The sequence below is a fragment of the Chroicocephalus ridibundus genome, chromosome 5 (assembly GCF_963924245.1).
Source record: "Chroicocephalus ridibundus chromosome 5, bChrRid1.1, whole genome shotgun sequence".
In the NCBI taxonomy this organism is placed as follows: domain Eukaryota; kingdom Metazoa; phylum Chordata; class Aves; order Charadriiformes; family Laridae; genus Chroicocephalus; species Chroicocephalus ridibundus.
In genome coordinates, this window is record NC_086288.1 from 54,110,866 (window position 1) to 54,125,601 (window position 14,736).

General features: G+C 40.0%; 1 protein-coding gene across 9 annotated transcripts in view; it reads left to right on the top strand.

Moving 5' to 3' along the window:
* The window catches only part of ABLIM2 (actin binding LIM protein family member 2), a 148,064-nt gene that overhangs the window by 95,501 nt on the left and 37,827 nt on the right, over nt 1-14,736 (top strand). For 6 of the 9 annotated variants that reach the window (XM_063337144.1, XM_063337145.1, XM_063337137.1 and 3 more), the window contains exons 8-12: nt 752-810; nt 3,874-3,951; nt 8,591-8,737; nt 11,947-11,979; nt 14,117-14,237. In XM_063337144.1, the coding sequence (XP_063193214.1) occupies nt 752-810; nt 3,874-3,951; nt 8,591-8,737; nt 11,947-11,979; nt 14,117-14,237 (438 nt within the window). The remainder of the gene's footprint in view (nt 1-751; nt 811-3,873; nt 3,952-8,590; nt 8,738-11,946; nt 11,980-14,116; nt 14,238-14,736) is intronic. The other 3 variants (XM_063337143.1, XM_063337146.1, XM_063337138.1) reach the window with 1 other exon arrangement.

Sequence of the window (14,736 nt, forward strand, 5' to 3'; positions counted from 1 at the left end):
TACATGTAACTTTCCGTGTAACTGGGCTCCCAAGTTGGGAGCTGGGCTCAAGCCCATGTAACTGAGCTCCCCTGTTCAAGAAGGACATGGAACTGCTGGAGAGGGTGCAGCAGACAGCTACCAAGATGATTAGGGGACTCAAACACCTCTCTTATGAAGAAAGGCTGAGGGATTTGGGTCTTTTCAGTCTGGAAAAAAGATGGCTGAGGGGGGATCTCATCAATGCTTATAAATACTTAAAGGGTGGGTGTCGGGAGGATGGGGCCGGGCTCTTTTCAGTGGTGCCCAGCAACAGGACAAGAAGTAATGGGCACAAACTTGAGCACAGGAAGTTCCACCTAAACAGGAGGAGGAACTTCTTTACTTTGAGGGTGGCAGAGCACTGGCACAGACTGCCCAGAGAGGTGGTGGAGTCTCCAACTCTGGAGACATTCAAAACCCGCCTGGACGCGTTCCTGTGTAACCTGCCCTAGGTGACCCTGCTCTGGCAGAGGGGTTTGACTAGATGATCTCCAGAGGTCCCTTCCAACCCTACGGTTCTATGATTCTGAAGCGCACCTAGTCTTTAAAATGTATGTGATCAGACTTCCCGTTATTGAGAAGTTGTCAGTTTTAGCTTCGAAAGTATCTGTGAAATGGTGACTGTCACGGAATCAGTCAGTATGCTGTATCTTAGAAAACCTTATAGGAAGGTTTAATAAGGTTCTTATTGGGGAACTGAATTAAACAGAACTTGAAATTTATTTTCCAGGTACATCCATTTGGCATCCAGTTTGTAGACAGGCTGCAAAGGCTGAAGAAAAAAACAAGGTAAAAAGACCATATTTTTACCCGTTGTTATTCCATTGTCATATTATTCTCTATCCCTTTTTTTGCAGTGGGCATCGAGGGAAGGATTTGGATTTTTTTCCCCTCCTGTAATTTTAAATTTTAAGTTACAGAAATCTAGTAGGTTAATGTAATGTAATAATGTAATATAAATATTCTGCTTTTACTTAGTGATTAAAGGTACAAGTTCAGGAGAATGCTGACCTAAGAGTTATATGTATAAACTGAATAAGGAAAAATGTAAAAATATGAATAAGAAAAAACAAAGTTAATTTTTAACTTCTGTCTGATTATGATGTGATCAGTGCATGACCTCTTCTCTTTTTATGTGGCTCTGCACTTAAAAGATCAGAGGACTTTCACTTTATTTGTTTTTACAAAAAAAAATCTCTCCTTGGAATTTCTTTTTTATTATTTGTTTGCAAAACGTTGGCAAGCCAGCCCCAACTTAATTTAATCTCTGGCTTTAAGTACCTCCTTAAGTTGGATGATTTGTGCATCTGTCTGTGTGCAAGGGGGGAGTTCTGGCAACTTTAATAATTACAAGGTTAGCAGATGAATAAGCTGCCCCTAGGAAATGAAGAATTAATTCTGTAGCTGGGGAAGTGCTCTCTCTGAAGTGGTGGGACTGAGATGCAACTATCTCATTTAATGTGGAGGCCAAGTATGGGGTTCTTCAGTTCTGATGTTCTCTGATGCTCCAAGTTGGTACCCTTGGTATCCTCGTTCAAAAAAGCTCTGCTTTGATTCATCAAGCCTTGGATGGAAGGCACAAGTCAGATCAGCAGGCAGCAGCTATAAAAAGAGTGTTTACAAATCTAGTATGTTAGCAAGTGCAACTTTGACTAAATTATAGTTTTGAAAAAAGATTTGGTTTGGGCTTTGTCCTGAAGGGTCTTGGCTGTATTTTTTGTACCCGTGTGTTTGCGAAGAGGTTGCTCTGGTATTCTTCATGGCGAGCTCTGAATATCAAATAAGTAACATTTCAGTATAAAATGTATTGTTTAATATATGCATATTAAAATCTGTGAAAATACTTTAGTAAGTGCTGCTGATACTATTAAGCAGTATTTCAGGCTTCCTAATGATTTTATTCTGGCTGAGTAACTGAAATTGCAAGCCTAAAACCCCAGGTAATTTATTGAAAATGTAGTAGGTTGGGAGGTTTTTTTTTTTTCTCACCTTCAAAGAAAGGCAGTGGATAAAGTTGTACTGGGTTCCTACTGGCTGCCTTTTCCTCACAAAGGCAAAAAAAGTGTACTTGTGAGACACTGTGTAAAGGCTGACTCATTTATAAAGCATCTCTCTAAGTGCTGGGAGTCTGCCCTGTCCCCAGCAGAGAGGAAGACATCTGTATCTGAAAATCAGTGGGAGTTTTGCCTGAGTTAAGGAAAAAAAAAACAGAATGGAGCTCAAAGAATTTTTCCAAGTCTAATCATTTTTCCTTTTCTTTGGGTTTTTCCTCTTTTTTCTGGTCTTTACGCTTATTACTGAAAAATAAACCAAGTAGAAAGGATACCGTTTCAAAGAGAGTAGTAACGGACCTTTCAACATAACCTGTAAAGTTGGGAGTGGGATATAAGGATTGAGAAATTTTCTGGTCAACTTCTGCAGTTTGTTTTAAGTTAAGTTTCTATATATTTATATAGATACATGCACAGCATGTAATTAAAGTAGGTGACAAAGGCAGAAGGTGTAAGTGGCAGCACACTCCAAAACTTTGGAGGTGGAGTGGAAGGGAAAAAGAGTCGTGAAAGAGTTGTGAAAGAAGGACCTCCTGAGCTTGTCCACAGCCTCAGTGTGACACAACTGAAAATGAGAGGGAGAAAATTCTCAAATCCCAGTCAGACATGCCAAAACAATTAAACTGAATCTTTTTTTATATGGATAAGTATCACCACATACTGTCTTGAAGAAGTCCAGAGAAGGTCTGTGGAAGGATAGTTGTCATCATTGAGTTTGTTTGCGCTGCTAACACAGTACAGTACAGATATATTCACATATTGCTTCTGAAAGACAGTAAATATTTCACACAAGGGCTGGAGTAGTAGGAAGGATGCTTCCTTGACCTGACAGCTTAATAATGCTAAAATCTTTTTAAGGGTCTGAACAGTTATAACCTCCAGTTGAGAAGAGCCAGCCTTTGGTGAGACAGTAAATGGTGGTCATTCAGAGGTGCATGGAAAAAGATGTACTTTTTGCAATCGGGGACATACTTTTCCATAGATGGGAAAGAGTATTTTATGATGCATTAACATATCTGGGTAAAAGAGGGTATAAACCCACTGACTTCATAGTAAGATTTGTTTAAACTGCAGTTATGAATGTCAGGTCTGTTTGCTCACGGTTAGTATCAATGTGTCGCATGACCCTTTGTTATTTAAAAGTAATTATATTTTTCATCATAAAGGAATCTACCAAAAAGAAAGCAGTAAAGGTCTGTCACTCTGAAAGCCGGAATGATTGAAAACAGAGCAAAACCAGTGGAGCATTAAAATTAATCTGGTAGTGTTACAGTCGGAGAGGGGAAAGCTAACCTATCGGATGCCTTGCCTCATTCGGGGTGCTCTGCAGGGTGTCGTGCTGTTTGCCATGAGTGAATGGCATGGTAGCGTGACACGTTCCAGAAGGGGTTATAGATTGGTTTGGTGGTATAACATTAGAGTACAAATGCTGCCACCGTATCATCTTGTGACCCGGGAGTCAGAGCTGCTGTAACTTGACCTGTCCCTGATAGTGCCCGAAGGCGGTCCTGGCAGCCCAGAAGTGCTCCAGGCCATTTCATTCTGAAGGGAGGGGAAAAGAAAGTCATATGTAAAATCATTTTTGCATTTCCAAAGGTGAATTTGGTTGAATAAAGGTGTTCTTTTATCTTTAATTCTTTGGTATACCTGTATATTTTGAGCTCGCTGTAACATGCCATTTTTGAGTGGTAAAGGTTAAATTAAATGAAATGTCTTGCACGCTCTTCTTGCAGTAACAGTTACATTTTTCGCTCCCTCTCCTCTATTTCTGATCTGTTTCACTTCTTTTATCCTGCCATAGGAAACAAGGACTTCATCTGAGAGTATTATTTCTGTACCTGCTTCAAGTACATCAGGTTCCCCAAGCCGTGTGATCTATGTGAGTATTTCCTGGTGAAATTCATTCCGTGGGATGGGGAAAACCCCCTGCTTCCTCCCACAGTTTAGCACGTTGTGTGGAAAGCTAGTATCTCCAAACCACTGCAGTTGGCAATTCCTCTAAAACAGAATTTACTTTCTCATGTTTAAAATGTTCGAATACTGCATTTACCATAACAGAATTCTGGCAGTTTCCTGTTATTTTCTGTGGTGTATTTATAGCACTTACATTACCACTAGAGCTGGCTTATACCAAAGCATGCAAAACACCACAGCGCTTCCTAAAAAGAAAAGTTTAAGTAAACAGTACAACCCACAGGTAGATTACAAGCCTAGGTTTGAACACAACTTGTCTAAATCGAGCTCTTGGGCCTGCATCCGATTGCTTATGAAAACACTCGTGTGTGTGATTGCAGGACTCGGGCCTTGACAAATGCCAGTCCCTAACCTCAGAGGACCTTTGATGTGTTTATGGTCTAAGAAGTGCTAGCTCTGGAAAGCTCACAGAGAGAATTTAAAATAACAAGTATGATAAAAGCTTATGCTGAGTATTTTTTTTCGATACCAGGTGTACCTTGTGTGTCATAATTGCTCTAGCTAATGTTCATGGCCAAATTTTCAAGGGTACTGCCAATAGGTAAAAAGCATCCACAAGCATGCCATGTTCCATACAAACATCTCTTGGAGAGCTTCAGTATTCCCAGGGCTATTCTTTGTCCTGTCCAAGTGTCCCTTGGGTAGGCAGGTCATTCTCATCAGGTAGGACCATATGCAGAGGAAATTGCGGGAGATGTGACTGACTGACAGAGAAGTTGTTATACAAAGTTTAAGGGCTTTTATCTACTGCACTGAGACAAGCAAAAGAGTCCTTTGGAGCCAAACTTCTCTTTTTTCTTCAAGTAAAAATTATTTTGAATGCAATATACCCTTTATCTGAGTAAGAGTGAACTAGAAGTGGGGGAACTGCCCCTTATCTAAATGCTCATCATTTTTTCTGAGCTCTCCTTCCAGTAGAGCTCCATGCTGGTGGTTACCAGTGGTATATTCCCAGTGAAAAAACGTCATTACCTCAACTCCTATGATGACAATTTGTTGTGCAAGGAGCCTGTTATCATGTAAGCACTTTCTTTGGACAGATGGTCTGTATCTCTCCAGCCATGCACCACTGCATTGTTTTTAGAGGCATGAGCGTTCTTCTAAGATTCGGATGTTTTTAGTGACATTTATCAGACTTTTGGATGGTACTGGTTTTCTTGATGTTTGTGATCACAGCTTTAAGCATGCTTCACAGGCTGTTAAAAATCAAGGATGACCCTCCAGTCTCTTTCTGGGGTTTTTTTTTGAAGAATATCATTATAGCAGCGCACAACTCTAATGTTTCTTACTGTAATATACTTTAGAGGCAGCTGGGACTGTGAAAGAATAAAGTTGTCTAGCAAATATGAGTCAATTAGGAAAAAATATTCCCCAAAGTGTGCAAGTTCTTGCTATCTCTCTCTCATCTCTGACTGCTTAATTGTCAAAGCTGTGAGACTGATTAAATTCTGTTTTGGCTTTTACAGACAGGAAAGTAAAAAGAATTAAAAACATGTTATTGGACTTTCATATTATCAAAATGATTGTTTAGCTATCTTTTGCAGCTGTTTTCTATTACAGGAGTGTTGTGACGTACAGACATGCTCAAGACTTGTCTGGGGTGCTTTTCTGATTGGCTTTACCAAACCTAAATTTGTGCTGCCACTGAAAGGCAGGTTCCACCCACATTGTGGCCCTGTCCCCTCTCTGGCCATCTCCTTTTTGGTGCTACTAGTGGTGGGTACAGAGGAATGATCAGTCAGATTTGAGACCGGATTCAGCTAAAAAATAACCCAGGAAAAACCTCCAGCTAACCAAAGAGGCAAAAAAAGACCCAGCTGTCTACATGTCTCTAATGCTAATGTAGAAGGCAGAGCAGAGTGTGAAGGCTCACACAGGACAGACGCATCAGCAGTATCATGGATTCAGATCATTAAAACCAATAGTGAAACTGTACCTTGACAACTGTTGAGGTCTGTGAAGTATCATGCTCGACAAAAGCGAATTTAGAGAAAACAGTTAAAGCTTAGGAACCATGAATTTTCAGTGCTCATATTTTCAAAGTCATCAAGTCAGAGCAACACAATCTTTCTGAACAACACACCATCTCACGGGAGACGTGTTCCTGGGTCATGGTTAAGCTAGGGAAAGATGAAGAAAGTGTATTTTGACTAAACCTGAATGTGACTCATACAGACCGTTTACTAAAGCCGTACTTTTTCTTCTTCTGTTGATACCAGGCTTTGGTGTCTTGCACTGAGAGAGTTTGCCCTTTGATGTTAATGGGCATCTTTTCATTAACTTCAGTGATGGCTGGATAATATCTAGACTGAAATTTACCCCAGTGCAGGCATCCCCTCAGAGTCCTAAATACCACTGAAAAACTAGTTAATTTCTAAATTATGAGATTAAATCGGGCTTAAATAGAAGTCCTTCTTTATACTTAGCTGAATTTCATGAAAAGAGAATTAGGAGCTCCCTGCAAAGATATCTCTACCTGGGAGGTGCAGGTTAGGTTACATAGCTATGTTGTCGTACTAGGAATAGAAATCACTAGAAATAGAAATCAAAAAAGTTATATTTTTATACAGATCATATTTGCAATTATACAATTGTAAAATTACGTATTCCAAATAAAACACATATTCTAAACTCAGAGCATGATTTTAACAGAATCCAAAATACCAGATTATTGAAGAAATGGCTCACAGCCTCTTTGCCATAATTTGAGCCTTCCCTAGCATATTTGAATTCCTCTCACGTATTTGAAAGTGGGTGAAACAAATAAAACAGAAAACAATGTAGGCTGAATGTTTGTAAAATTGAGTGTGTAGAAAGCAACTGTATCTCTAAGGTGTTTTTTCATCCAAATTTGCCTATGTTTTGGTATTTAAACTGAGAGGAATTACGTAACTAGATGCTTTACTCCTGACAGTTCTGAAGTCTGAGAGGATCTCAAGTTGCACTTCTACATGGAGAGATAGGGGCTAAAATTACTGTAATTCACACTTAAATATTCCCAATTGAGAATTTCTCTGGGTTCACTAGAATCAACTCCACAACTCTGGATACCTTAAAAAAAATTATCACAACCTCCTTGGCCTTCCTTGTAGGTACAATGCTGCCCAAAGTCTTCCTGAAACAGACTTGACTCCTCCTTATCTTGGTGTGACCTATCCCTGCGTCAGACCCTGCCACTGGCCTCTCAGTAGGGAGGGATTTATTTTCATTAAGGGGCTATTTCATTGCTTTTTAGTTTCTTAAAATAGCTGCAAGGAAGGTGAGAGCTGTAGGTCACTGAAGAATCACGTATTTGATTAAAACACATCTTTTTCATTAGTTTTGAGGATAAGAATATGTGATAGTTATGGCGGCTTCATTCAACTTTCTTAATTAAGAGGAATCTTCCTCCTTTCCGTGTTGCTTAGGCTTGCACAAATTCTTGCATTGTTTTGGAGAAAGGGATAAATGAAAGTTGTCACACTAAATTTCTCCTGTATGATTAACCTAATAGAAAACTTCCCTGGAAAATCTACTGAACTTTTCTTAGCTCATACTAAGAAAAAAATGTAATCACTGCACACATAAATCCTGGATACTTTCATATTTTTGCATGTGGAAAACATTATTATATTTTTATAGCTGGTCATACTGAGATTTTTAGAGAATAGCGAGATTCACTCGTTTTGTTGCCAACAAAGAGCATATCGTTCTGCTAAGCCTGAATGGGGAATGAGACAATTACACTGCCCATTTCTCCACTCTCAATGTGGCCAACTTGTCGTATCTACAAGACAGTACATGCTGGATACAGTTTTGGTGCACGTTGCCATTATCCTAAGGATAATCTGTTCAAATGTAGCATTTTGTAATTATGTTTTTGGAATAAGCTTAGTAAGAGGAGAATGGGGAGCAACACAGCCCTTTCCCTTTGTTGGCTGTGTGAGTCTCATGAAGGGGTTTGAACTTTCCTTAAGTGGCATCTGTGATCTTCCAACTAATCCAGCATGGTGCAAATCCATCATCTGCTGGTTTGTGACCCGTAATTAAGGGCTACTTAGACATAGTCAGGAAAGGAGGTGAAGCTGTGGGACACAGCTGAAAGGCAAAAATTAAAGACCTGACTAATGTTTTTCAGCATCTGGAGAGTATATGTTGGAAATACATATTTGATTATTCACTACTGCTTATGGTAGGGGAGCCCTGCACACTGAAACCACTTTAAAGTGAAGGGCATTTTGCCTGAAAGGGATTACAATATCTGTCCCCCGTGTCTCTTTGTGCAGCTAGCAGTAAGCGGGATATAACCAGGGGACCTGGAATGATGCCATGCTACTCTTATTAGCCAAATGTGAGTGACAAAGAAAAGTAGAAAGCACCAGAACATAAAAAGAAAACAGCAGTAATACTTAGCATTGTAAATAGAGGAGACTTAAATGTGCACAAACAGAAAAAGTGGTTTATTATGATGATGACTATTCTACCTATGCTTACCTGTCCTTTTCTGATTGTATCCTGATCATATTCTTTCTTATTCTCACTGCTTTCTTTCCTCCTTTTCTTAGGCAAAGCTTGGAGATGAAATTCTTGACTACAGGGATTTGGCTGCTCTTCCTAAAAATAAAGCCATCTATAACATTGACCGCCCAGATATGATCTCCTATTCTCCATATATCAGTTACTCTTCAGATGACAGGCATAGTTACGGGGAGGTACTGAAACATGGGTATCTTTTTTACTGTGAATTTGAGAGTTTGTGCATCATTAAACATGTTGCTGAACGCCCTTAAACATGTGCATAATTTAAAGAAAACCTTAACTTTTATAACTTCAGTAAATTGACTCATGTCATTCATTCATTCACAAGGCCTTCCAAAAAAACAAGTGAGATGTTCATTTCACTTTTTTAGTTTGTGGAAATGAACGAATTGCTTTCTGTGATCATTTTTAAAACAGATGACATGTAATTAAAATATGTTTTTCTATGAGAGGAGTTCTACATGCATGTGGTAGGAAACAGGAGCCATTGCTAATTATAATGCAAAAATCAGAAGCGAAGCCAAATGTCTGTCATGATTTTTCTAATTTATTTTTTTTAAAGTGTACCGTGTTATTTTGGTAACACAACAATGGTATCACTTTCCTATGCACAAATATCTTTCAACTGTCCCTTACTAAAGTTCATCCTCATGTCATGCATGCATTTCAACCTATTCATATGCAGAGCTAATATTATGCAGTTTGTGCTAATGAAATCTGATTTAACATAACTTTACTAATACTAATTCTGTTTTTTTGTGAAGCATATTTGTATACAACTCCTGTCATGCAAGTTAGCTTTTCTTTCCTAACCATATCTACCTTTTGTTTGAATTTATGATTTCTTTTGTAACTTTAGATACTTTTATACAAATCAAACCTCTTATGTATACTAGGTATACTATCAAGATATATATGGTCTAGAAAGGAAGTCTGAATTGTTCTCTATAGGTGTAAGTGAATGGGTAGAAATGAATACTGTAAATAATAGCCATACTGTTTATAAAAGCCCCAGTCCTTCTATCACTTCCACCTTTTACACTTAATTCACTACTACAGTCTCAGTACTGCTCTCAGGTGAAGTGCAGCATGTACGGTTAGATCTTGTAGACTCTCTTCCAGACCCTCTCTGTACAATGCTGAACCCCAGTAGCTCTATTACACTGCATGCTAAAAGAATTAAGATTGTATCTGGCGAAGGGTTTAAATGGTATTTAGGTTTCTGAACTCACAAAACTGAAAGCTGCTTGCTAGCTCAGAACCTATGGACTATAAACTTTTCCTTTCTACGTCAGAATTTTTGGGTGCTGATAATGTTTGCGGCCCTTCTTAGCTGCCTGTTCCCATCCAGGCTTGGCAGAGGTGACACCTAGGCTTGGCAGAGGTGACACCTAGGCTTGGCAGAGATGCATAAACTAAACAACCTTCTGCCAAGCTCCTGTGAGGTCTTGCTCATTGCACCCGCTCCAAGGTGATGGTTGTAAAACCATCACACCCAGCATAAATCTGTGCTGTTGCTGGAGTGAGTTTCCCCTGCCTGCCCTCAGCATCTCTTCGGCCACTTGCTCCTCCCCTTTGCCAAAGCAAGTGCCCATACGGCTTAGGTTTCTACTGAACCCATGGCATAATCTGACTCCATGCCATCACTCAAAGGCTGGAGGTCCCACAGGTGGGACAACTGCCTGATGGTGCGGTGAAACTGCCCGTGTTGGTGGCAGCCCAGCCAGTGGCTGTGAACTGTGAGAACCTCAGCGTTGCACTTTCAGGAGTGGGATAGAAGACAGTTGCAGTTGAGCTCTAAAAATAACAACCAACCAAAGAAATAAAACCACAGCAAAGAGGGCTGTCTGTCAACTGCTTTTAGGGGGTAGCTTAGTGGTGAGACCACAGCAGGAGGGGTTTATTCAGACAACTGGAGTCATTGCCCATTTCAGTAAACATATAGCTTAACAGAAGATAAAAGGGACCACATCATGAATGGGGGGCTTTTCCCCTGGGGCTGTAGGAAACACCTACAGTGTTTGCACCACCAATGCTGTCTCAGATAGGTCTGTGCTGATGTAGGCATTTGTGTCAGCAAGACTTCAGTGATATCTTAAAGTGGGGTCAAGTCATCTGTTTCTAGGTACCTAAACCAGGAGGGGATGTTGGGCTGTGCTCACAATCCAACATGTACATTTTTGTGATGCTCCAGATATGTACATCCTTGATATTGCCAGGGGAAAAAATATCATAGCACTGTAGAATATCTCAAGTTGGAAGGAGCCCATAAGGATCATCGAGTTCCTGCTCACAGGTCATCCTTGAAGTCTGGCAGGCTTGGTGCCATGACCGCTTCCTTGGAGAGCCTGTTCCAGTGACCAACCACCTTCTTGGTGAAAGAACCTTTTCCTAATGTCCAATCTGAACTTCCCTTGGTGCAGCTTCATTCCATTTCCTCATGTCCTATTGCTGGTCACCAGAGAGAAGAGATCACCTCAATGAGGTCACCCCTCAGCCTTCTCTTCTCCAAGCTGAACAAACCAAGTGACCTCAGTCGTTCCTAGTAACTCTTGCCCTCGAGGCCTTTCACAATCTTGGCTGTGCTTCTGTGGACACACTCAAATAATTTGATGTCCTTATATTGAGGTGCCCAAAGCTGCACACAGCACTCAAGGTGGGGCTGCACCATTGTAGAGTGGGACAGTCGCCTCCCTCAACTGGCTAGCTATGCTGTGCTTGATCCACCCCAGGACGTGGCTGGCCCTTTTGGGGCTATCGACCCAGACCCCCAGATTTCTTTCTGGAGGTCTGCTCTCTGGACTCCTGTCCCCCAGTTTGTACGTATGTGTATCCTGTCTTCCAAATTTCAGCATCCTGGCTATACTTGCTGCCACAATAGTTTCAGTAGATTTCTGCTCAACTCAACAAGTTTAGACCTTAGTTTCAAAAGGAAAACGAATGAACAGCAATTTTTCAAATTACATGATGTTTAATTTAAAAGTACAGATATTTTTCTTTCCCTTAAAGCAGCCAGCTCTGAGACCAACAAAGTTCTAGTCCAGATTTAACAAGGGCTTTCTTCTGGTCTCAGGCAGTTGCTTTAAATGTGAGTTTCCCTTCTGGCAGCACTCTCTGTGGTACAGCACCACCCTCACCAGACTCAAGGGTTTTGTAGTAAAGAAATCAAGAAAAGCTTTGTATGAAATTATTAATATCTTATTCCTTATTTACTTATTTAAAAACAAATAAAAAAGAAAAATTGGCCTAACTTAATTGACAGGTGGTTTTTGTAACTGTATTGTGTTATACATGGATAATGGTATTTTAAGAGTAGTTCTTCTCACAAGTAACATCATGCATGAATTTGTATCACTAATTTGTTGTGTGTTGCTGTTTGCAGTCACCTCAGTTGCTCTCTCCAACACCTACTGAGGTAATCCCCAATGCCTTTGTACTCCTGTTCTGACCCATTTTGTGATGCGTAAACCTGGTCATATTGATAACCAGCAAAGTCTGAAATGCGGGGTTTGCCTCCTGCCTCTACAGTGCATGGGGGTTTATAATTTATGTTTTTCACAGTGTTACTTGTGTTGAATACGTGCTCTGCTTCTGGATTGTCATCTGTACACATCTATCTCCACTGTCATCCATGTTTCTGCTTTCCAAAATAAAGGTTGTATTGTGGTCACTTCTTCAAGCTCTACTAAATAAATTACACTGGGAAATATGATTTATGTTTACATTTAAAGCTGCCAGCATGAGTTGACTTAAATTAATGCTTGGCATAGCTTTCTCTTTTTTTCATTTTGTTTTTTTATTTCACAAATAGTTAATCTACTTATACTATTTGTGCACACAAACTGTTAAATCATTTGCACATACCTGAACTTCTAGGTCTGTGTATTTTGATGTGCATTAATGATCAAAGCCACTCATTGTTTCAAGAAACATCACCTTGGAAGCAGTGAAAGCATTTCACACAGCTTCCCAAATACAATTACTCAGTTACATGTCACAGGCCTGGCTAACTTTTCCATTATCCCAATTTTATGTTAAGAGAACTGTATTGCAAAATTTCAGTAATAGTGGTGAATTGCGAATTTACCTTAAGGTTTGTAAATAACCAACTGTCGCTATAAGCATTGGTTGAACAGAGAAGTTAACCAATAGAAATGTAATTTAATTGACAGTTTAAAAATAAAAACATGTTTTATTGGATATTGGATTTCATGAACTTGATTGGCTGTTCCTTGCAGAGACACAAAGTACACAAAAGGTAAGGTGTGAAATAATCTATATGAAATTTTGGTGGTTTGGAAGATTATAATAATTCCCTTTAAATTAGCTATCAGTTAGCAAATGGTCGTACTACCAAGTTCCAGAAGTGACACCGGTATGGAGGTTGGTGCTGCCGTGTTTCATGTTATGTGAATTCTCTAGGTTATCTAGCTTTGCCGTGCTTGCTGTCTGGATTCACCTAAAGAGGAATGGATCGATATAATTAAGTTGTCCTGATAGGAATCTGGGAGATGATGATGGGGGATAAGTAGGATCTCCTGTGTGTTTAGATGATGAATGATCCTGTGGGAGTCACACAAGTGCCTAAAGATGTCCCGGGATTCATGACAAGTGACTAGCACCTGTTATGGTGTAGCATGTCTGGAGTAGGAGAGGGGAAGCATTTGATGGAGTATAGCTTTCCATAAGGGAGTATCTGCAGGTTACCTTGATTTGTTCTAGTTGAATTTAACTCAAGCCAATTCTTGCTTGTCTTAAAAGAAACAAGAAATTTGCCTTTGCTTTTATAGCTGGTTTACAAAAAATAATTTCCAGACCTAATTCACTTAGTAATGCTGTTACTGTTAAGAAGACACCACACGCAAATTACGATTGTAATTTAACTAGCTATAGAGAGTGTGGTGTTTGGAATGGGTGTACGTGGTTTTAAGTGGTTGAAGCCAAGGTTTTAGTGGGAAATGTGTTGTATGACTTGCTTTGCACAATGCTGCAGTATTAATGCTAAAGCTATATAAGAGTGTTTATATCAGTTACCTCACTAGTAATGACCGTAAGGTACGCTGGGCAGTTTGTAGAGCCGATACAGTTGTTTCTGTGATGTAATGAAGCCAACAAATACTGATTTTTGTGTTGCCTGTAACCATTATGCATCCATTCATATAGATACAAAGTGACCATAGTACTATCACACTAACCCGATCTCATCTTCCGTCTTCCCTCCCACGTATGTTCAGGGAATTATACTGTCCTGAAAAAACACTTCTACAGTGTTATATTCTTTTCACGTTATATTGTCGTTTTAAATTCATGCGTGTACTGATTTTCCTGCAAACACGACTGATCTCTGATACTTGGCAAAGCTGCTTTGGTCACATTGTGGTGGAGGTGTTTATGGCCAAAAGCCACCTCATTTCATTGGATTTGCATGGAGCGTTATAACAGCATTGAATTCCATCTACATGGCACAGAAATGTGCAAAGTGTTACATTCTGCCTGTTTCGGAAGTCATTTCTCTCTCCCCTAATGACGTATATTTCCTCTCATCCTCTCAGGGTGACCAAGATGACAGATCTTTCAAGCAGTACAGGACGTCAAGTCCTAGCTCTGCTGGCTCGCTGGGCTATGGTCGCTACACCCCAACCTCCCATTCTCCTCAGCATTACAGCAGACCAGGTAATTGAAAAGCAGCCTTATTTATTCTCTAGATTTTTCCACTAATTTGTCTTACATTGTAAGTAGGGTAGACTCCGGTAGGCAGGGGTTTAAGGTGGAGTAGCAGTTCATTGCAGTGACTTATTTACTGTGAACAGAGAGTCTCATGGGGAGAAAGGAAACAAGTGCTTCAGGAACAAGCATCTAAAAAAATGAAAACAGGCATCTAGAAAGATTGATTTGATGTATCTGTAAACAGAAGATAGAACAGTTTAAAGGACTTAATCCTGGTCCCATCCTGCCTGAAGCTACACATTCAATCCACAGCTCTTTCATGGTGCGGCATGGTAGCAGTGAATGCACAGAAAGCCAAGAGGGTGACGGAGTGACTTTGTATCCCTTCTTATACTGCAGGGTTATGGTCCGTGTTTCTTCTCCACAGTGCAAGAGCTGGAGGAGTGACTAGTGGTTCTAATGGCTGGATTTTGAGGGCCAAGTTGCTTGCTTTAGTTGAGAAGCT